The sequence below is a fragment of the Oncorhynchus masou genome, chromosome 24, assembly GCF_036934945.1.
Source record: "Oncorhynchus masou masou isolate Uvic2021 chromosome 24, UVic_Omas_1.1, whole genome shotgun sequence".
NCBI classification, from domain to species: domain Eukaryota; kingdom Metazoa; phylum Chordata; class Actinopteri; order Salmoniformes; family Salmonidae; genus Oncorhynchus; species Oncorhynchus masou.
In genome coordinates, this window is record NC_088235.1 from 82,583,672 (window position 1) to 82,608,187 (window position 24,516).

A 24,516-nucleotide genomic window follows, 5' to 3' on the forward strand; every position below is an offset into this window, starting at 1 on the left:
CTTTTGGAGAAGTCTTTCGCCTAGGGGTTCACATACTTTTTCTAACCTACAGTGTAAATGTTTAAATGATGTATTCAATATAGACAAACTAATAACACACATTGTTGTTTTTCTTAAGCACTTTGTCTATTGTTGTGACCTAGATAAAGATCAGATCAAATTTGATGAGCAATTTCTGCAGAAATCCAGATAATTCCAAAAGGTTCACATACTTTTTCGTGCCACTGTATATTGTATTGTCTTGACAATATCGCATTCATTTTGCGCTGGTTGGCTGTTCCTGCACGAAAGTTCCAGTAATTTTCCTTCATAGCTTGTTGTCCAAATGTTTTTCAACACTTTTATTTCAATGACTGATCAAAACTTGTTTGCGCATGGGTCTCTCGCCTCTCTGCAGCAGACATGAGCCATATGTTTGGGACATCAAATCGCAATAAAAATCACAGTATCAAATCACAATACATATAGAACCACAATACATATCGGCACCTAAGTATCTGTGATAATATCGTATCGTATGTTCCCCCAGCCCTATTGAATAGGCTTTGTAATTCATGACGCCTCAGGTGCAATTCTGATATTCAACCACCAGATGGCACAAAGAATCAGTCTGGACCAGAAGGTGTCTACACTCCACATGCACCATGGCTTTGGGAACAGTACCCGAGGAAAATCTACTGACTCTTCAAGCCAACAGTGATGTCAGCATGAAACGACTTTCCTTACTCTGTTAACCACATACCACCTTAGAGTCACACAGACACCAGTGGTTAAAAGTACTAAAGTAGGTTTTTGGTATCCGTACTTTCCTATTTATATTTTTGACAACATTTACTTCACTACATTCCTGAAGGAAATAATGTACTTTTTACTCCTTACAATTTCCCCCTGACAAAGGTATTTCTTACATTTGGGATGCTTAGCAGGACAGAAAATGGTAAAATTCACACTTATCAACAGAACCTCCCTGGTCATCCCTACTGCCTCTGATCTGGCGGACTCACTAAACACAAATGCATCGTTTGCAAATTATGTCTGACTGTTGGGAGTGTGCCCCTGGCTATCTGTAAATAAAAAAACTGTGCAGTCTGGGTTGCTTAATATAAGTTAATATAAGTTAAGTTAATATAAGTTTCGGGGCGGCAGGGTAGCCTAGTGGTTAGTGTTGGACTAGTAACAGAAAGGTTACAAGTTCAAATCCCCGAGCTGACAAGGTACAAATCTGTCGTTCTGCCCCTGAACAGGCAGTTAACCCACTGTCCCTAGGCCGTCATTGAAAATAAGAATTTGTTCTTAACTGACTTGCCTAGTTAAATAAAGGTAAAATAAAAATAAAAAGTTAATTATTCATACTTTTACTTTTGATGCCTAAGTATGTTTAAAACCAAATACTTTTACTCAAGTAGTAATTTACTGGGTGACTCACTTAAGTGAGTCATTTTCTATTAAGGTATCTTTACTTTTACTCAAGTATGACAATTGGGTACTTATTCCACCACTGATAGATACACACAGCAGATGAACAGCTCCTGTGTTTTTATTTTTAATAGAAAAACAAAAAGTACTGAATCAAATGAAAAAGGAACGATTGAGTAATGACAGAATAACGTTGAGGGCTGTGTCTCCCAAGCAACCACACCTCTTTTCCTTTAAATCTCACTTTCACTCCATGAAAAGGCGGTGTGTGTGTGTGTGTGTGTCAACAGAGTGTGACTCCACGCTGCCAGTAAGCGTCAATACTGCTGAGTTGAAGAGAAGTGGAGGCTGGGCTACCAATGCAGAGGAGAGAGTAATAAACACTAGAAGTGCACATGAATAAGTCCAGCAGCAGAAACCCATAGCTGCTGCTTCCAACATTCACCCAAAACATCACAGTCATAACACGTGGCTAAAGAATGACAGGAATACAATGGCATATATATATATATATATATATATATATACACACACACACACACACACATACAAGTCTATCTGCATTGGTCTGTCTGTATGAGCGTGTGTCTGTATGTATGAGTGTGCACTTTGTGTCTGCATCTATGCATATGAAGTTGAGTGTGTTTCACATAGCCAGGGTCTGGTATATTAGCGTTGAGGATATATTTAAGAGGACAGGTTGTGTAGTGACACAGGAACTCTGACCTATAGAGCTGTAGCCTGCAGGAGGTGATGCACTAGGATAGAAGACAAAAACAAAACAAACTAAAAACATTTTAAAAAACTAAAAATAATGAACTGGATCAACATAATAAAAAAGTCCTTCAAAAAGGCAGGAGTTCAGAGTTTCAAAATAAGCCACTCACTGACTCTTCTTTCTCTTATTAAAATATCTAGGTTTTTCTTTACCCCCCTCCCCTCCCCTCTCGCAGGTCCTCTGGCCCACTGCAGCAGCGAGCCTCCGTTGTCTGATGGGGGTTATGGAAGTGCCTCCCCCTCCCCAGCACCTCTCTTTCTCTATCCACATCTCTGCTCCTCACAAGCAAAGCACAATAGTCAGGGCCATGGAAACCAGGAGGGTGTCTCCCAGACTCCCATAATGCTCATTCTTCCTCTGTTCGTGCTCCTTCTCCATGTTGTAGTCATGGGGTGGTATACACAAAGCTGGACCAGGGACCACAGTACAGTTCACTGGGGTGGTAGTTGCGGTAGAGGGGAGGGTCCCACCATAGTCCTGCAGGGCAGTGAGTCCACATGTCGGTTTGCATGTCCGTCTCTCCACAGTCCTGCAGGGCAGTGAGTCCACATGTCTGTCTGTATGTCTCCTCGTTCGTCTCTCCCTACAGTAATCCACTCAGGGGCCCAATGGGACGACAGCCAAGAGGGGGGCAACAGTCTTTGAGAATAGCTATCCATCTCGCTTTCACACACAAAAAACCTACATGCTCACACAGACACATACAGAATCACATACAAAGGCAGTGGAACATACATACACTGATTCAGACAAACATGCACTCGCGCACACACTCTGGGAGGCTCTGTTGGGGGTTGAGTCAGGCCTTGTTTGCTATGTCCCATCCTCTGCCTCTTCTTCCTCTGAACAGTAGTCCTGTCCCTGTGGGCACACCACAGATGAGAGAGATGAGACAGAAGAGAGTGATGAGAGGCAGGACAGATAGCATCTCCGTAGGATAAATGGAAAAGTTAGATAAGACAGGGGTGAGTTGATAGGACTAAAGTAGTCTTTTAAAGTCCTAATCTGAATGCATCTCAATTTGAAGTATTTCCTGCCTGTCAGAGTTGGCTTTTAGCAGCCCCCAATCTCACAGGAGACGGTCTCTTTAAAATGTTCAGGTCCTGCTGGCTGGTCCCCCCCCCCCTCACCTTCTCAATCTTCTCATCCAACATCCTGAAGAACTCCTGCTGGCTCTCTGATGTGTGGATACTGAGAGCGAGGGAGGGAGAGAAAGTGAGAGCGAGGGAGGGAGAGAAAGTGAGAGAGAAAATGAAGGAGGAAGTTAGAGGGAGAGGAAACAGGAGGCAACAAACACACCACTAGAATTTTCCATTACACCCCCCACACACACACACACACACACACACAGTTCTAAATCCCCGCTTCGGCAAGAGCCTTCGTGGTTGTGGAGGAATTTGAATAATCATTTTATGGAGTACTCCCAACAAAGGTCTATAATCCAAACGCAAACTAAATACAGCTCCAGCACCCATGCTAATCCACTCACAATGTCACCAAACAGAAACAGAGCCACAATACATGTCTGGAAACAAAAGACACTAGCCACTCAGCTCCACTAGTGATAACACTGATTTAATCACACTGCCTGAAACCATTTATGAATACATATAAAAAGCGCAGTAACACCAATGACTAGCCGATAACATGTGCACACATACTCAGTGGTATTACACACATTTTATTATTACACTCACTTTGTCACAAACAAACATGTTATTACTCACTTTGTCCTGTTGGCGTTGGCTCCAGAGCCTTCTTTGTGCATTTTCCCCCTGTACTGTAAAGAGGTCTTCTCCTGAAACACACAGATCAGCTCATAGTTCTGACCCACGACACTGCACACAGAGCCCCCACGAACCCCAATCTGCCCATGTAGTAGGCCTGGGGGGATAGAATCTCTGACCCACCAGCCAGGGCCATAAGGTTGGAAACATCCGTACCCTGCTGTGTTGTGTGTCCTTATGGTTAGGGGACTGACAGGTCTGTGGCTGGAGGTTAAGAGTTACCAGGCCCAGCTGTGGCCCTGGTGCTGGGAAGAGACAGGCTGCCCTACCCCTGGTGCTGGGAAGAGACAGGCTGCCCTACCCCTGGTGCTGGGAAGAGACAGGCTGCCCTACCCCTGCTACTGGAGCCTTGGTGCTGGGAAGAGACAGGCTGCCCTGTAGATCTCGTGCATGAGAGCCTGGTCTGCCCTGTATATCTCGTGCATGAGAGCCTGGTCTGCCCTGTAGATCTCGTGCATGAGAGCCTGGTCTGCCCTGTAGATCTCGTGCATGAGAGCCTGGTCTGCCCTGTAGATCTCGTGCATGAGAGCCTGGTCTGCCCTGTAGATCTCGTGCATGAGAGCCTGGTCTGCCCTGTAGATCTCGTGCATGAGAGCCTGGTCTGCCCTGTAGATCTCGTGCATGAGAGCCTGGTCTGCCCTGTAGATCTCGTGCATGAGAGCCTGGTCTGCCCTGTAGATCTCGTGCATGAGAGCCTGGTCTGCCCTGTAGATCTCGTGCATGAGAGCCTGGTCTGCCCTGTAGATCTCGTGCATGAGAGCCTGGTCTGCCCTGTAGATCTCGTGCATGAGAGCCTGGTCTGCCCTGTAGATCTCGTGCATGAGAGCCTGGTCTGCCCTGTAGATCTCGTGCATGAGAGCCTGGTCTGCCCTGTAGATCTCGTGCATGAGAGCCTGGTCTGCCCTGTAGATCTCGTGCATGAGAGCCTGGTCTGCCCTGTAGATCTCGTGCATGAGAGCCTGGTCTGCCCTGCTCTTGCCTGGACCCAGACACTGGCTGAGATGCTAAAAGGGACTGACCAGGGGAAAAAACCTCCTCACTGGCCTGGATCTTTAAAGGTGCTGGCTGTGCTTTGGAGGAGCATGGCATGCCAAGGGTTTAGCATGTTTTAAACTAGGAGCTGCCCTCTCCACAGCCTTCAGATCACTCTGCTACTGCGTATGCTCACTACAGGCATTTCATGGATATGCAGCGTCACAAATAAATCTATTTGTTGGTGTGTGCGCACTTTGACTCTGCAGGATTAAAATGTGCGTCTGTGAGAAACAGTCCCCTGTGAGTAGTTCCCATTAAGCTTTCTAAAAATAGTAAAAGTCACTTCTGAAAATGACATTTGTTCTGCTGCATGTTTTAAGCCAGCTGTCGCATATGTCGAAACTAATGCGACTATGACGACGGCAGCACATTCACAACACTGGTGGAATAAAGAGACACTGAAATGACAAATCAACAGTAGGGTAGGAGTTTCATTCCTCTCGAGTTTTGATTCCTTTCCTTCAATCGTTACCTCATCCAAAAGGGTGTGCACTTTTTCCTGGTTATTTTACAGTGTTTGTAGGAAAGAATAAATCGTATCTATTGCTCACAAAATATAGGCCATGGAGGAAGGGGTTAAAACAGCCTTTAATGAAACTGCCACATTCCAACACGTTGTCTCTACCTGCTCGGGAGGCACCATGGCTGTGTGTGTTGGGGGGGGGGCTTCTGTGGACATGTGCATTTAGCACAAACACTGTCTGTTTGCATGTGTTGATAGAATGTCAAAGAGGACTGTTTTCTGTGTGTTGATGAACAGTCAGACTGCGTGTGTGTGTGTGTGTGTGTGTCTCCTCACCAGGTTCTCCTGGTTGCGTGCGTTCACCCGGTCCTCCTCTCCACGCATGTACTTCACCTCCTCCACTCCTTTCATCTTGTACTCGTCTGTATGGAGAGAGAAAAACCAGAGAGAACAGTTAGATAAATAAAACTACTCCTGTATACGAGTGGCACTGCACATACACAGAGAAACCCCACCCAACAGTGGACACAAAAACAGGTAACTATATTCCTGAGGAGATATCCACAGTTTTCTGAGAAAGCAACACAAGCCATGTATTATCAGCTCGATTCTGTGTATTTGGCCCTTTCTTTGAAATAGACTCATATGACTGATGGGAAGGAGTGGGAGGGTAGGATGTGCAGTCAGTCTATTTGAATTGTCTCTGCAGCCTGTATGCTGTTCTACTCCTTATCCTCTCACCGTCCCACACACTCTATTCATCGCTCTCTCCTCACACGGTCTCGCTCACTCCATCCTCTCGTCGTCTGTCTGTGCTTCAGTCCCTCAGACGCAGCATCCTCCCTGACACCTGTATCACCTGTGTGTGTCACACTGTGCGTCATCAGTGTGTGAAAGACATCAACATCAGATCAGACACCCTAGAGGGCAGACAGGACTAACTATGAGGAGAGACGGGGGATGGAGAGAGAGAGAGGGAGGATAAAGAACACGTCGTTTTCTCTTCTGCTGCCTGGGGAATGTAAACATGCCAGAGCAAAGCAGCCCGCCTGAACACGCCTACACACACTACCTCAAACACACAGTGAATCAACCATCAGTCACTGTGGCTTAGTAACAGAGACAGGTAACAGGAGAAAAAAAACAGCTAACACTGAGCAGACATTAAAAGGCACATGAATACATGAAGAATGAACCTATAAGGACGGAGGAAAATGACTATATTGCATGGATAATGTTTTTATCTATTCCCATCAGTCTTTTAGCCTGGTCCCAGATCTGTCAAGGTATGTCCTTGTATGGCATGACAATAACAACAACAGGCAGTTGGCTAAAGCACAGAGATCTGGGACCAGGTTGCCTACATTTGTCCATGTTGGAGTGGATGTGTATCAGTGAGTGTGCGTCTCAACTGGCACTGACTGTGACAGACGACGGGGTGAAACAGAGGCGACAGGGCTGCTTGCTTCGTCTTGATGATGATAGGGCCATTTTAGGGACAATGACAGAGAAAGCGATTCTATTTTGAGAAAAACTGATTCTCTAATGTGGACATCTTTCTCATTAGGAGCTGGAGCTCTGTGTCGACCTTTAAGAGCTGACTGAGTGGCTTTGTGTGAGTTGGAACTAGTGTGTGTGTCAGTTTGAGCATGAGTGTGTGTCCATTCCCAGTCAGGCTGAGTGGTCAGGGAAGGCTGTCACTCTCTCCTTTCTGCAGTCTGCCAGTCAGAGCCCCCTGCCTGGTCAGGCTCCCTCCCAGCTCAAACTGGGTCTCCATTGGACTGAAGCAGACATGACATTTACACTAACCCTGCCCTGTCTGATAGAGAACGACCGATTATCGTCCGAGCCGATATATCGGGACGCCTTTGGCCTTTTCTTCTCTATCAGCCCTTCTCGATCGTCCATCTACATAGCAAAACTGCTGCTATGCCAGTCACCACTCACTGCCTGAGCCACGAACACTGCACAATGCTGTGGAATGTCTCTGGGTCTAGGACCAAAAGGCTACTCAACAGCTTTTACCCCCAAGCCATAAGAGTCCTGAACAGGTAATCAAATGGCTACCCGGACTATTTTCATTTTGTCCCACCCACCCCCACCCTCTTTTATACTACTGCTGCTCTCTGTTTATCATATATGCATAGTCACTTTAACCATATCGACATGTACATACTACCTCAATCAGCCTGACTAACCAGTGCCTGTATTATAGCCTCGCTACTGTATTATAGCCTCGCTACTGTATTATAGCCTCGCTACTGTATTATAGCCTCGCTACTGTATTATAGCCTCGCTACTGTATTATAGCCTCGCTACTGTATTATAGCCTCGCTACTGTATTATAGCCTCGCTACTGTATTATAGCCTCGCTACTGTATTATAGCCTCGCTACTGTATTATTGCCTCGCCTGTATTATAGCCTCGCTACTGTATTATAGCCTCGCTACTGTATTATAGCCTCGCTACTGTATTATAGCCTCGCTACTGTATTATAGCCTCGCTACTGTATTATAGCCTCACTACTGTATTATAGCCTCACTACTGTATTATAGCCTCACTACTGTATTATAGCCTCGCTACTGTTATTTTTCACCGCCTTTATTTCTTTACTTACCCATTGTTCACCTAATACCTATTTTTAACTTAAAAATTGCTCTTTTGGTTATGGCCTGTAAGTAAGCATTTTACTGTAAGGTGTATTCAGCGCAGGCAACAAATAAACTTTGATTTGATGAGGGAAAAACCAGCAGCAGCAAGCTAGCTCATTCTCCAGTAGAAAGGTGCAGTACTGAGAAACGGATTAACAGACTGACTAAAATCGAACTCCTGTTGCAAGTATCACTTTAGTTTAATCCACTAATAATAAGGCTCACGCTGACGTGCCTGGACATGCAATAAGCAAGCTAGCTAGCTAAGCAGAAAGCTATGTGACCTGTTAGCAAAGATTACAGATAACTAACCCTTTCATCTGATGTGTTCGCTACTGTGCTAGCAAGCTGACTAGATGAGTCGTTTTGAATTTCATCCTGGCTGTTACTTTTTCCAGATCACAGATGACTGAAAATAAGCATCCATGATCACAAATCATGACATTGGACCCACTTGCACTGAATAGATGTTCATTTAGATTGTCAAACTAACTGTGCCTATACGATGTCCTTCCATACAGTTGTGACATGTTGGAGTGATGCTTCTATGCAAATGTTGTTGATCAGTACACTAATATACACAAGAGTGTACAAAACAGTAGGAGCACCTTGCTAATATTGAGTTGCACCCCCTTCTGCCCTCAGAACAGCCTATATTCGTCGGAGCACGGACTTCAAGGTGTCGAAAACGCTCCACAGGGATGCTGAACCATGTTGACTCCAATGCTTCCCACTGTTGTGTCTAGATGGCTGGATGTCCTTTGGTTGGTGGACCATTCTTGATACACACAGAAAACTGTTGAGCGTGAACAACCCAGCAGCGTTGCAGTTCTTGACACTCAAACCAGTCCGTCTGGTTCCTACTACCATACCCTGTTCAAAAGGCACTTAAATATTTTGTCTTGGCCATTAACCATCTGCCTGGCACAGACACAAGCCATGTCTCAATTGTCTCAAGGCTTAAAAATCCTTCTTCAACCGGCCGCCTCACCTTCATCTACACTGACTGAAGTGGATGGAACAGGTGACATCAATATTTTTTATTTTTTTAAATTCTACCTTTATTTTACTAGGCAAGTCAGTTAAGAACAAATTCTTATTTTCAATGACGGCCTAGGAACAGTGGGTTAACTGCCTGTTCAGGGGCAGAACGACAGATTTGTACCTTGTCAGCTCGGGGATTTGAACTTGCAACCTTTCAGTTACTAGTCCAACACTCTAACCACTAGGCTACACTGCCACCCCAATAAGGGTTCATAGCTTTCACCTAGTCAGTCTATCATGGAAAGGTGTCCCTGAAGTTGCGTCCACTCAGTGTAAGTCCCACATTGAAGACAAACAGATTGTTTGTCATGTGTAGCACCATTGACTCCACTGATCAGTCAGAATAAGCTCAATAACTCAATGTAATGCACACACTCCTATTGAATATGCAATCACCTGTATTGTGAGAGTAGGCTTATGCCATCTTAAATCTCTTGATAAACTGGGTGAATTTATCATTCAAAAATAAAATTACAATTATTACCATTATGTAGTTAGATTGTTTTTACCAAAAATTGATGTCACTGGGACATTTTGTCACCAACATTTTCCAATTTAATGATATTGAATATCGGCCATCGGCCTCCTTGACCCTAAAAAAAACTGCCTGGGTTGGTTCCCTAACAATATACTATGTCAGACCACGAGTCCTTATTACTGCCCTGCAAGCCCGCCTGGCCAGGTAACAACACTATATTCCACTATTTTCCTAGCCGTTTTGAAATGAAAGGGGCTTATGGGATCTCATACTAGGAGAGACTATTACTCTCATATTACTTACAGCTCAAGTCTAAAGAGGATGTTTCTTAAACACACAATCTATACTGAACAAAAATGTAAACGCAACATGTAAATTGTTGGTCCCATGTTTCATGGGCTGAAATAAACGATGCCAGAGATTTTCCATACCCACAAAAGCTTATTATTTCGCTCAAAATTTGCACATTTGTTTACGTCCCTGTTAGTGAGCATTTCTTCTTTGCCAAGATAATCCATACACCTGACAGGTGTGGCATATCAAGAAGCTGATTAAACAGCAAGATCATGACACAGGTGCACCTTGTGCGGGGGACAATAAAAGTCGACTATAAAATGTGCCGTTGTGTCACACAACACAATGCCACGATGTCTCAAGTTGAGGGAGCGTGCAATTGGCATGCTGACTGTAGGAATGTCCACCAGACAATTAACATAAACTGCCCCTAACATTGTTTGAGAGAATTTCGCAGTACAATCAACTGGCCTCAACCGCAGACCACATGTAACCACGCCAGCCAAGGACCTCCACATCTGGCTTCTTCACCTGCAGGATCATCGGAGATCAGCGACCCAGAAATTTGATGAAATTGTGGGTTTGCAAAACTGAAGAATTTCTGCACAAACTGTCAGAAACTCATCTGCACGCCCATTGTCCTCACCAGGGTATTGACCTGACTGCAGTTCGGTGTTGTAACCGACTTCCGTGGACAAATGCTCACCTTCAATGGCCACTGGCACAGAAGTGTGTTCTTCACGGATGAATCCAGACTGTACCGGCCAGATAGCTCTGAAGCAACGAGTACAACAGCATGTTCCAGTTCCCGCCAATATCCAGCAACTTCGCCTAGCCATTGTAGAGGAGTGGAACAAAATTCCACAGGCGACAATCAACAGCCTGATCAACTCTATGCGAAGGAGATGTGTTGTGCTGCATGGGGCAAATGGTGGTCACCAGATACAGACTTTTTTATGCACACACCTTTTAAGGTAGCGTGCATTCGGACAGTATTCAGACCCTTTGACTTTTTCCACATTTTGTTACGTTACAGCTTTATTCTAAAATGGATTAAATAATTTCCCCCCTCATCAATCTACACACAATACCCCATAATGCAAAAACAGGTTAAGACATTTTTGCAAATGTATAATAAAAATGTACTGCGTTGAAGCACCTTTGGCATCGATTACAGCCTCGAGTCTTCGGTATGACGCTACAAGCTTGTCACACCTCTGCAGATCCTCTCAAGCTCTGTCAGGTTGGATGGGGAGTGTTGCAGCACAGCTATTTTCAGGTCTCCAGAGATGTTCGATCGGGTTCAAGTCAGGGTTCTGACAAGGCCACTGAAGGACATTCAGAGATTTGTCCCAAAGCCACTCCTGTGTCGTTTTGGCTGTGTGCTTAGGGTCGTTGTCCTGTTAGAAAGTGAACCTTCACCCCAGTCTGAGGTGCTGAGCAGGTTTTCATCAAGAATCTCTTTACTTTGCTCCGTTCATCTTATCCTCAATTCTGACTAGTCTTCCAGTCCCTACCGCTGAAAAACATCCCCACAGCATGATGCTGCCACCATCATGCTTCACCATAGGGATGGTGCCAGGTTTCCTCCCGACTTGACACTGGGAATTCAGGCCAAAGAGTTCGATCTTGGTTTCATCAGACCAGAGAATCTTGTTTCTCATGGTCAGAGTATTTTAGGTGCCTTTTGGAAAACGCCAGGCGGGCTGTTATGTGCCTTTTACTGAGGAGTGGCCTCTGTCTGGCCACTCCACCATAAAGGCCTGATTGGTGGAGTGCTGCAGATATGGGAGAACCTTCTAGAAGGACAACCATTTCCACAGAGGAACTTCCTTAGCTCTGTCAAAGTGACCATCGGGTTCTTGGTCACCTCCGTGACCAAGGCCCTTCTCCCGCGATTGCTCAGTTTGACCGGGCAGCCAGCTCTAGGAAGAGTGTCGGTGGTTCCAAACTTATTCCATTTAAGAATGAGAGGCAAACGTGTTCTTGGAGACCTTCAATGTTGCAAAAATGTTTTGGTACCCTTCCCCAGATCTGTGCCTCAACACAATCCTATCTCGAAGCTCTACTGACAATTCCTTCGACCTCATGGCTTGGTTTTTGTTCTGAAATGCACTGTCAACTGGGCGTGCCTTTCCAAATCATGTCCAATCAATGGAATTTACCACAGGAGGACTCCAATCAAGGTGTAGAAACAACTCAATGATGATCAATGGAAAGAGGATGAACCTCCTAGCAAAGGGTCTGAATACTTATGTAAATAAGGTATTTCTGTTATCACTCATTAAGGGGTATTTTATTTGTAATAAAATAGAAAACATGACTAAAAACCTAATTTCACTGTATGGGTTATTGTGTGTAGATTGTTTTCTTCATCAATGTATTTAATCAGTTTTAGAATACGGTTGTAACGTAACAAAATGTGGAGGAAGGGATCTGAATACACTATCTGTGACCATCAGATGCATATCTGTATTCCCAGGCATGTGAATTCCATAGATTAGGACCTAATTAGTTGATTTAAAGTTCAGTGATTTCATTATATGAACTCTAACTCAGTAAAATCTTTGAAATTGTTGCGTTTATATTTTTGTTCAGTGTAAAATCAGTTAGATACGTCCTGAATTACATCATGTAGTGAGTTGCGTGAGGCTACATATTGCATTCGCAGTTCTGAATGTCCATTCAACAAAAGCCCCATAGTGACTATATATAAACTACAATACAACCAACACACCCACTCACAACAGTCTGGCCAACTACAAATCAAATCGTAAAACTGCAACAAGACAACAAGTGACGTGCTAAAACAAACAAGGCAACACAATTAATCAGAAAGTGTTGCTATTTTCTCTCATTCCCCCAGTGTTTGTGTAAAGGAGCTCAGCCTTTCCTGTTGTGCGAGTAAGGTATCGATGGATGGAGGAGGGCAGGGAGCCGTGAGCCAATGCTGCGATAAGGGAGAGAGGAAGGAAAGGGAGGGGGAGCGGAAGAGGGAGTCGTTGAACAGCCGGGGAGGACACGGAGAAGAAGGGAGATGTTTTAATACGGAGAGGAAGGAAGGAAGACAAGAAAGTGAGGCCCTGTAGAGGAAAGGGAGGAGGAGATAGATGAACCGAGAAGGGGAAAAAAGAGAATCTTTCATCCACGTCATCTTCCTCTCGAGGAATATTTCCCTTACTCCTCCAATCAAGTGTCACGATGCAGCCATTCCTTAAAAGAAAAAGAGGAGTGACTAATAGAGGGAGGGACAGAGTGATAGGGGAGGGTCAGAAATAGTCAAAAGGAGAGAGAGGCACAAAGGTCAGACCAATAACTATGGGTCCAACAGAGAGAGGGAGGGCGTAGAGAGTAATAGAGGGAGGGAAAGAGTGATAGAGAGCTAGGGAGGGAGGAATATAGTGATAGAAAGGGAGAACAGACCGATGCCGCCTGTGGCTCGTCATCTGCCATTTCCGGTGTGGGTATTCCAGCGTGTTGCTCCTAATTCTTAATCTGTCTCTAATCCCATCTCTCTAATCCTATACACAGCACCCAACCTGCCCAGCAAGCAGCTAGAATTGATGCTGTTAACTAGATACACTTTCTTAACCCTCTCTCTCTCCATGTCCAAGCTCTAAAACATGAAGTACTAAGAGGACAGAACACCCAAACCACTCAGCCATCCTAGAGGCTACTGCACCAAGTAGCATTCACACAGGGTAGGAGGGAGGAAGAGAAATAGAATGGGTAACATGACACATATTGACGTTTTCTGAAATCTGCACTGCCCGTGTCAGCAACTTGGCATTCATTAATAAAATATATAGCCTGATGTACTCATTTAAAAACGTCAGACTAAAAAGGTGGAATAGTCAAGCTGCCCTTGTAGAATAGAGATTGGGTATAGAGTGAGACTAGAGGAGCGGTAATACAGATAACATAGCCAACAGGCCAGTGTGTGTGGAGTGGACATGCTACAGATGTGTAATTCTACGGGACATGCTACAGATGTGTAATTCTACGGGACATGCTACAGATGTGTAATTCTACGGGACATGCTACAGATGGGGACGATGTTCTACAGGTAAAGGAAGCCTGGTCAGCAGCTGGCATAGAGTGGAGAGAGATTAGACAGGCAGGTGTGTATAGAGACGGCTACAGGTGCGGCTGGAATGTAGATGGTGTACTTTATGATACCGTGTACTGACCGGTGAACAGGTCTCCGTTGCTGTAGGCCTTGCCCCGGCCCTCCTCGTCGCTGGGCACGGCCGACACCTGCTTAGCAGAGGTGCAGCCCATCGCCTCACTCTCTGGCTCCTCTCCTCATCGCACTCTCACCTAGAGATGGAGAGGAGAGAGTGGTGGAGGTGGGTGGGAGGAGAGAGTGGAGAGAGAAAGTTAGAGTCCATAGCAGCTGTTGACAGATAATTACATTGGTTGACACAGGCATTGTATTTTAATGATGACTGGGAGAAAGCTACACAATCCCAACCTCTGAGCCTGTCACTGAGGAGAAGGGGTGTCAGTCACACGCACAATGTCACAGGCACAGAGTATCAGACTGTCAGTCACGGGCAATATACTGTCACAGACAGACTGTCAGGAACACACACACTACTGGCACAGGCATAAAGGAAAATACTGTCAGAGACACAGCATGGCAGCATCAGCCACCACCAACACCTAGAAACCAACAGCCAGTCAAATAAAGAGAGAGATACTTGTCTCTCGCTCTGTGGCTCTCCCTCTCTGTGTGCATTCTCTCTCTCCCTCTCTGTGTGTGTGTGTCCCTCCCTTCCCCCTCTCTGTGTGCGTGTCCCTTCTCTCTGTGTCACCCCCGTTGCTGTCCCTCTCTCTCTGTGTGTCTCAGAGACAGAGACACAGAGCGGTCCGACAGAGAATTAAAAGAGGGTCGGCTAGGAAGAAAAAGGAGAGAGGTAGAGGAAAAAGGAGAGAGGGAAACAGGTTGGAGAGAGGTAGAGGAAAAAGGAGAGAGGTAGAGGAAAAAGGAGAGAGGTAGAGGAAAAAGGAGAGAGGGAAAAAGGAGAGAGGGAAACAGGTTGGAGAGAGGTAGAGGAAAAAGGAGAGAGGTAGAGGAAAAAGGAGAGAGGTAGAGGAAAAAGGAGAGAGGTAGAGGAAAAAGGAGAGAGGGAAAAAGGAGAGAGGGAAACAGGTTGGAGAGAGGTAGAGGAAAAAGGAGAGAGGTAGAGGAAAAAGGAGAGAGGTAGAGGAAAAAGGAGAGAGGGAAACAGGTTGGAGAGAGGTAGAGGAAAAAGGAGAGAGGTAGAGGAAAAAGGAGAGAGGGAAACAGGTTGGAGAGAGGTAGAGGAAAAAGGAGAGAGGTAGAGGAAAAAGGAGAGAGGTAGAGGAAAAAGGAGAGAGGTAGAGGAAAAAGGAGAGAGGTAGAGGAAAAAGGAGAGAGGGAAACAGGTTGGAGAGAGGTAGAGGAAAAAGGAGAGAGGTAGAGGAAAAAGGAGAGAGGGAAACAGGTTGGAGAGAGGTAGAGGAAAAAGGAGAGAGGGAAACAGGTTGGAGAGAGGTAGAGGAAAAAGGAGAGAGGTAGAGGAAAAAGGAGAGAGGTAGAGGAAAAAGGAGAGAGGGAAACAGGTTGGAGAGAGGTAGAGGAAAAAGGAGAGAGGTAGAGGAAAAAGGAGAGAGGTAGAGGAAAAAGGAGAGAGGTAGAGAGAAACAGGTTGGAGAGAGAAACAGGTTGGAGAGAGGTAGAGGAAAAAGGAGAGTGTAATGGGAGGCCAGAGAATAGATCAGTAGAGAGAAATGGTCCAGAGCATCAAAAGGCTGTTGACACTCCTCTGTGTCCCACCCCTCATTTGAAGCTGACAGGAGGACATTGTTTAATTCAGACCCAGCCTTCCTCCAGCCAGCTGTCTGACCACTGCACAAAGCACCAGGTGTGCAGAGAGGAGTGTGTGTGTGTGTGTGTGCAGACTGAATAGCGTGAGCGTATGTTGTTTACATGCGTGTTTGAGAATTGTGTGTGTGTACGTGTCTTTCACAGCTTTCTTGGCTAAATAGCATTCATCTTCTGAGGTTGAGGGGAGCTTACACAGGTCTTTGTTAAAGGTCCAGAGAGTGAGAGGGATGATTCTTCGAGGGGGGGGGGGGGGCTAGAGTCACAAACAAACAGCTCTCTCATTGGCAGCAGCCCAATTCTGCCTGACTACAGAGGATGGGTTGGTAGCCAACAGAGTCACCTGTGGCCTGGTGGCGAGGCCCACCTCAGATAGTCCCTTATCACTGCAGCCCAGGTTGCTCAGGCACTGAGAACTGCATGTTCGTGTCTGAGCTGGAGCAACTCAATTATGGCTCAGACCATGGAGTCTGGCTGGGCACATTTCTTAAGCGTGCAGACGGGTGTGAGGTAAGAGAGAGAGAGAGAGAACCTCTAGCTCTCTTCCTGACTGAATCGTATGCCATAAGTGTGTGAAAATTCCAGTTCCAATGAATGGATGTCTAGTTAGGAATCTCACTGTCCTCGATGTGCCATCATAGCCAGGTCAATAGTGTTTGGGCTGTGTGTTAGTAGAGCAGAGCGTTGAGTTTGCAGAGGGGATGTGGACAATGCAGGCCTGTCAGCTAGGAACAGATGCGGAAGGGTGTCAATGGGACAAGCTTACGCTGCCAGCTAAGACCCTGACACCAGCCAGATCCAGCACTCACACACACACACACACACACATCTGATATCAATACACACACACGTTGCAAGGGCAGAGATAGTTAGGCCTAACAAATATGCAGGTTGCAAACCCACTTCCAGTATTTTGCCGTTAGGCCTCTCTCTGCATTATACCAAAGGTCTACAACTACTGTACACCTGCTTACATCATGCTTTTTACTCAAGGATCAACAAAAAGCTACAAGCCACATTCTAGTGTTTTACCACACACACACACAGTCTCAGTCTACCTGCAGGTCTGTGAGTAGTGGAGCTGAGGGGTATGTGTACATGAACAAGCAAGCTTGCATAAACACGTGCACACAAGCTCCCTGTTTTTAGCCTCGCTATTGTTGTCATTTTCTTACTTTCATATTACATTGTTTACTTTAGTTAATTTAGTAAATATTTTCTTATCTCTATTTCTTGAACTGCATTGATGGTTAAGGGCTTGTAAGTAAACATTTCACGGTAAGTTCTACTACACCTGTTGTATTCGGCAAATGTGACAAATATAATGTGATTTGATTAGTGAAGCTTGTGTGCACGTGTTTATGCAAGTGCACTTCTACACATATCCCCTCAGCTCCACTACTCACAGACCTGCAGGTAGAGTAATGCTCTGTGTGTGTGTGTTGTAAAATGCCATGTTCGAAGAGACACACGCTCAGTAGTGTGTGTGAACCTTCTCAAATGCACAGCTGTGCCAGGAGCTTTCAGCCACCATAGAGCCTGAAAAACTGGCTGGGCGGGCCCGCCTATCCTGGAAAGGGAAGGAGCGAAAGGAGGGCCTCAGAGTATGGTTAAAGGCCCGGTCTCTGAGGCCTATCGTCAGCCATGATGACAGTGACAGGGACAGAGTCAGCGGTGGGACCTGGGCTGAAACTAAGAAACCCTGCGTTCTGTCTCTCTCTGACACAAAAGGACAACTCCTGAGCCAAATCACCATAATATTTACACTAGCCAACAGCAAACCCATGTACCTCGCCGCTTTCTCGTCTCAGTTTAAACACTACATCAGCCTGACAAGCCGGCAAGCTGTGCCAACACACACACACACACACACACGTAACCTTGTACACCCTCAGAGAAAGAATACCTCTGAGTGTGGTGTTATTGTTCTTTGTGCACGTCTCCATTCTCATGTTCTGCTTGGAGCACCTCTTCTCATTCTCTCTCCATTGTAGTGGGCACAAGAAGAAGTGGCTGTGAGGGAGGGAGGACGATGTACAAATAACAGATCCTCTGTTTGGGAGAACTGTCATGTGACAATGAGAGAGAGAGAGAGAGAGAGAGTCAGTCAGTCAGATACAGAAAGGAAACGGAAAAGTTTCAAGACATATTGTTGCGTACACGTTGGCACCAGGACAGGAGTATTTTTTGGTTTGGCCAATAAAACCAGCCAAATTGAAAATGAGATGGCTGTATGGCTCACTGTATTTCCTGTGCTGTCTGCTCTGTGGCTTAGGGCATGACAGAGAGAGGGGGAGAGAAGGAAAGAGAGAGAGGAGTGAATGACCAGAGCTCAGAGGCCACTGTTAATAACCTCATTAATCAGAAGAGTCATTGAAATCTAATGTCGAGTTAAAGTTCAGATTCATTTGACCTAGTGTTCAGTCACAGCCCGGAGGAGCGAAAGGAAATATGGACAATTTCTTAGGAGAGAGAGAGGTTCAGAAAAAGGAAAACGTACAGTTAAGAAAGGAACGAGGTACAGATTGGCGAGGAGGACTAGCTCCGCGGACTCTTAATGTCCAGAAGTCATTTTACCATTGGGATCTGTACAGTTGCTTTTTTCCCTTCACAAGTTTGTGTCAAATTAACTCGTGACATTCCTGGATTACTCATATTAATAAAGTCTGATTTAAATCACCAAATATGATAGTCAGTTGAAAAAAGGTTATGGGCACAAGAATGCGTACATATCTGGCTATGTTGGAAAAATCACTACATATTCCATTGAGCCAAGAGGGGAGATGCTACCCATTGTCACAGTTCCAAGACCAGTCAGAAATGTCCAGCCAATGACGCCGGTGGTTCTTAAAACTGAACTTGGATCCGCTTTAAGTAGCAATGATATCAGTCTCGATCCATTCACGACTATACAACAAAACAATACAGAAATGTAAGTTTCTTTCCAGCTCATTTTTTGTTACATGATTGTATAGCTAGCATGAGCTTTGAAGGGTACAGTATTTATAAAGTTTGGCAATGAGGACAAAAACTAGCATAGTTCAGCTAGCAGGCTAGTTTAGCCAGGGAAAATGGTAGACATGTTTGTGTGTGCGCCAGCTGGGTACACATGCACACAAGGCCAGTTCAGGAAACAGATTGTAGGTTCTATGTCCTGATATCAGGAACTGGCGGCGAAAAGTTAGATGAAACAATTCAGAGATTGAAACAAATAAAATCAGATGGCATATTTAAGGAGAGCAAATCGATATACAATCCCAAAATCAGCTGTAACTGCCAATAGTAAAACAAAGCTTAAAACAATGTTTGAGTGAACCTTGTAAACAGAAAATGAATGGTGAATTTGGTTCCGGACACACTATAGGGAGTCAACAACTGATCATATTCACCGGAACGAGCAAAAAACCCCTGACGGCGCGGTCCTAAAAAATGTCATACCGCGTTCCCTCCTTCAGGGAACAGGGGTTATATTCACGTTCCCTTTCAGTCGGTCACTCTGTAACATACTATGGGGACATACAATCATGCTGCAAGACGGCTGAGAGGGTACCAGGATAGGAGGCCCACGGTAGCCCAAGCACACAGGCTCCAAAATGGCGTCAGAGCCTCATGACACTTGAATTGTCAGAGCACCATACAGGGAACCAGAACCTGCTGCAACTTGGCTATGCACACTGACCCGTTGCCACTGCAGCCCATGTCCAGAGACCCCATGGATCCAAAAACAACACTTACCTTGCGAGCCTGAAATGTCAGCGCTCAGACAAGGAACCGCAAGTCCAAAACAACAGGACATCTGGTCGTGACTTAGTAAAAGGTGCACATCTTCTGCATAGCATTGACCAGTCTATTGTCCACGGCATAAACCCACAGGTTCCAGCAATAACCTGGAAACTGTGTTATCACGCTCAGCCACGAGAGTAGGGCCGTCAATCGGGACATGCCGAAATGGCAGCCATATAAATCTGCAATGTGGAAAAAGAAAGGCCCTGTTGGAAAAGCAAAAGCAACAAAATGTCTACCAAAGAACTCTGAAAAGGATAAACCAACCCTGAAACGCACGCGACTTAGACATATACAACCCTCTCGTAGAAGACACACGCACCGACTGTATCGTCGTAATCACGGTCGAGGGTAAACCCCTAGCCGTCAAAATTCAACCTTTCAGGGGCTAAACACAGCTCTCGTCTGCCGTCGTGAGTGGCAAACACTCCCTCCCGTACGCCTGGGATAATAGATCACCGACATGGAACCCACCACGGGTCCCCGACCAAACGCTCCCGTACGCCTGGGATAATAGATCACCGACATGGAACCCACCACGGGTCCCCGACCAAACGCTCCCGTACGCCTGGGATAATAGATCACCGACATGGAACCCACCACGGGTCCCCGACCAAACGCTCCCGTACGCCTGGGATAATAGATCACCGACATGGAACCCACCACGGGTCCCCGACCAAACGCTCCCGTACGCCTGGGATAATAGATAAACGACATGGAACCCGCCACCACGACCAAACGCTCACCGGGATAATAGATCACAATGGAACCCGCCACGGGTCCCGTCCCGTACGCCTGGGATAATAGATCACCGACATGGAACCCACCACGGGTCCCCGACCAAACGCTCCCGTACGCCTGGGATAATAGATCACCGACATGGAACCCGCCACGGGTCCCCAACCAACAGAGGGACGGTCTCCGGGAACCAGGGTTGTCACTGCTCTTAACGGGGAGCCACCAGCCACCTTTTGTCAATCTTTATGTCCTACCACCGGCACTGGGTTAAGTCTGTGTGTGCCGATGCCACAACACTATACACGTCAGCTACCACAGCAAGTGAAATCACTGCAACAGAAGAGCTGCAGTCAGTTTTAGAATTGGTGGCAAGAAGTGAAATATTTTGGACTAGTTTAAACACTAAAAGTATTGTATTTGGGACAAATCATCCACTAAACCTCAAAAAGAAATATTGTAATGAATAATGTGGAAGTTGAGCAAATTGAGATTAAACTGATTGGTAAATCCCTGCATTGTAATGCTGTCATGGTCAAAACATATTGATGCAACAGTAGCTAAGATGGGGAGAGGTCTGTCCGTAATAAAGCGCTGCTTTGCTTTCTTGACATTGTTATCAACAAAACAAATTCGTTTTGTCCCACCTGAACTACTGCCCAGTCATATGGTCCAGTGCCACAAAGAGGGAGAGAGGCAAATTATAGTTGGCCCAGAACAGAGCAGCACAGCTAGGCCTTAAATATACACGAGATAGTTAACTTCAATAACATGCATCTCAATCCCTCTAAGCTCAAAGTTGAGGAGAGATTGTCTGCATCACTACCGGTCTTTGTGAGAGGTACTGACATGTTGAAAGAACTGAACTTCCTGTTCAAACGACGAGCACACAACTCAGACACCCATGTACACCCCACAAGACATGCCACCAGAGGTCTCTTCACAGTCCACAAGTCCCAAACAGACTATGGAAGACGCACAGTACTACATAGAGCCATGGCTACATGGAACTCTATTCCACATCAAGTAACTCATGCAACCAGTAAAATGTGAACAAAACCACTGAATAAAACTAAACCTTATGGAACAGCGTGGACTGTGAAGAGACACTGAGGCACACACACGCAAGCTAGCATACACTCTACACACAGGCACACTAACATTGTTATACTGCTGTATTATGGATTCTGGATTGTAGATATGTTGTGGTAGAGTAGTGTGTAATGTGTTGTGTGATGGTTTATTTTGTTTATAAGGCGAGCTGAAGCCACAGAATGAATGCGAGCCCCAGTGTTCCCAATGGGGCAGTTTTGAGGATTAGGGACAGGAGTTTTACAGTAGGGCCAGAGATCTCTCATGTCATGTGGTCAGGGTTACACTCTTGACCCTATTTATGGACTTATTATCACAGTGGCCTGGCCTGTGTATCAGACTGTATCACCGTCCTGGTACAGTAGTGTTTTAACTCATTTACCATGTTATCACCTTCTCTAGAGTGGCTCCCTGCTCCCTCCTAGACATGCCCTCCCAGATCAACAAACAGCAGAGCTCAGGTCAACCCCTCGTTGCTCTCTTTCACTCAGCTGCTCCAGGTCCGTTCGAATCACTCTGACAAGTCTGGGCGGACAAACACAGTATGGCCATGAATGTTCATTAGAAATCATTACCACTGCATCAGATACAGTATATTTCAATCTGGATCTAATGGAGTCTCTGCAGCAGGATAATTGGTGAACCAGCTTCCTGTGTGTGACTGACCAGGGTGGGTTTGTATGGTAATTATTATTTCATTTACAGGGTGGAAAACCTGAATAATAGAATAGAGTTGGAAGATGGGCTCCCTTTAAGTAGGTGCAAGCAAGCAGAATCATGTCTCAAAATGGTGTTGCATATTTCCTGTCAAATTATAATAACATTTTGTGAGAAGATCATGTCACTATCTTGTGTTGTTGCACTGCAAACTAGTAGGCTCTCTGTGTCCCATCTGCTTATACTCTGAGATCCATATATAGCGTGTGGTCCAGGTTATCTGGCCTGCAACAGAGCAACACCCATTTTCTGTTCTGGGGCCCTGTTCTGCAACGCCTCCAGGCTCCAGCACTACTCTGCACTGCTGGTGTACATATTACCTCAACTAACATGTACATTGACTCGGAATATAGCCTTGTTATTGTTACGCTTTTCTTACTTTAGTTTATATTTTCTTAACTCTAATTTTTCTTAAAACTGCATTGTTGGTTAAGGGCTTGTAAGTAAGCATTTCACGGTAAAGTCTACACCTGTTGTATTCGACACGTGACGAATAAAAGGTGAATTGGTCTCTTGCTACAGCAACAAGCAATATGTGCAAAGTCCCTCTGCCTAGGGTTGGGTGACATCCAGATGTCCATACCGTTTCTGTACCATACCAGGGTATACGGTATTATCGAATGTGCACACAAGGAGCACTATAAATAAAATACCTGGATCTTGAACCAGGAGGGGATTGAATGTCTCTGCTGTAACCACGAGGCTTGATCTGGACATCTAGACACTTAGCAAACCAAATGCATATCCCTGAGCTGGATATAATTCATTTATGTTAAACTTATCGTACCTAAGAAATCTAAGTTATAAGCAGTAGCTTGGCACGCACCACAGCAGACCCCGCAAGGCAAAAATCATACCATATATTTTGATATATACCGTTTATAGAGGTCGACCGACTATGATTTTTCAACGCCGATACCGATTATTGGAGGACCAAAAAAGCCAATACCGATTAAAAATCGGGCAATTTATAATAAAACAAATTTGTAATAATGGCAATTACAACAATACTGAATGAACACTTATTTTAACTTAATATAATACATCAATAAAATCTATTTACCCTCAAGTAAATAATGAAATATGTTCAATTTGGTTTAAATAATGCAAAAACAAGTGTTGGAGAAGAAAGTAAAAGTGCAATATGTGCTATGTAAGAAAGCTAACGTTTAAGTTCCTTGCTGAGAACATATGAAAGCTGGTGGTTCCTTTTAACATGAGTCTTTAATATTCCCAGTTAAGAAGTTTTAGGTTGTAGTTATTATAGGAATTATAGGACTATTTCCCTCTATTCCATTTGTATTTCATTAACCTTTGACTATTGGATGTTCTTATAGGCACTTTAGTATTGCCAGAGTAACAGTATAGCTTCCGTCCCTCTCCTCGCTCCTCCCTTGGCTCGAACCAGCAACACAACGACCATTAGCGCGCGCTAACTAGCCAGCCATATCACTTCGGTTACACCAGCCTCATCTCAGGACTTGATAGGCTTGAAGTCATAAACAGCGCAATGCTTGACGCACAATGAAGAGCTGCTGTCAAAACGCACGAAAGTGCTGTTTGAACGAATGTTTACGCGCCTGCTTCTGCCTACTACCGCTCAGTCAGATACTTGTATGCTCAGTCAGATTACATGCAACGTAGGACATGCTAGATAATATCTAGTAATAGCGTCAACCATGTATAGTTAACTAGTGATTATGATTGATTGTTTTTCGCGTAACAGGCAGTCTCCTTGTGGAGTGCAACGAGAGAGAGGCAGGCCGTTATTGCATTGGACTAGTTAACTGTAAGGTTGCAAGATTGGATCCCTCGAGCCGACAAGGTGAAAATCTGTCGTTCTGCCCCTGAACAAGGCAGTTAACCCACTGTTCCTAGGCCGTCATTGAAAATAAGAGTGTGTTATTAACTGACTTGCCTAGTTAAAAAGGTTTTAAAATAAATAATAAATTGGCGCCCAAAAACACCGATTTCCGATTGTTATGAAAACTTGAAATTGGCCCTAATTAAATCGGCCATTCCGATTAATCGGTCGACCTCTAGTTTATACCAGGTAGGCTTGGGTGTTGCTCAATCCTACCTCTGTCCAAAAGGAAGAGACATACATGGGGCAGGCCAGGGTACCACTGGACTCTATACACACACCGACTCAAGAGTGGGGGGAGAGACAAACACTCACAGCAATATGCATCATGCAGTGCCTGAGCTTTGTGAGTCAGTACCTAGAGGGATCCGGTTGTGCTGGCCTAGTGCTTTCTGTACTGCAATACACCTAACTTGAAACCAAATGCCACTCAGCAATGCCAATGACCGACTACCACAAATAGCATGTGCAGAGGTACTAACACACATGCAGTCAGGACACACAGAACCCCAATAATAACAGTATGTA

General features: G+C 45.2%; 1 protein-coding gene across 3 annotated transcripts in view; it reads right to left on the reverse strand.

Annotated features, from left to right (window-relative positions):
• Positions 1 to 1,521: 1,521 nt before the first annotated feature.
• zgc:92140 (uncharacterized protein LOC447854 homolog) overlaps positions 1,522 to 24,516 on the reverse strand; it is a 31,863-nt gene continuing 8,868 nt past the window's right edge. For 2 of the 3 annotated variants that reach the window (XM_064935259.1, XM_064935260.1), the window contains exons 2-6: positions 14,137 to 14,266; positions 5,816 to 5,901; positions 3,922 to 3,992; positions 3,325 to 3,385; positions 1,522 to 3,055 (exon numbers count right to left, since the gene is read on the reverse strand). In XM_064935259.1, coding sequence (XP_064791331.1) covers positions 3,008 to 3,055; positions 3,325 to 3,385; positions 3,922 to 3,992; positions 5,816 to 5,901; positions 14,137 to 14,227 — 357 coding nt within the window. In that variant the 5' untranslated portion in view covers positions 14,228 to 14,266 and the 3' untranslated portion in view covers positions 1,522 to 3,007. Of the gene's footprint in view, positions 3,056 to 3,324; positions 3,386 to 3,921; positions 3,993 to 5,815; positions 5,902 to 14,136; positions 14,267 to 17,703; positions 17,863 to 24,516 lie in introns of all 3 variants that reach the window. The other variant, XM_064935258.1, reaches the window with a different exon arrangement.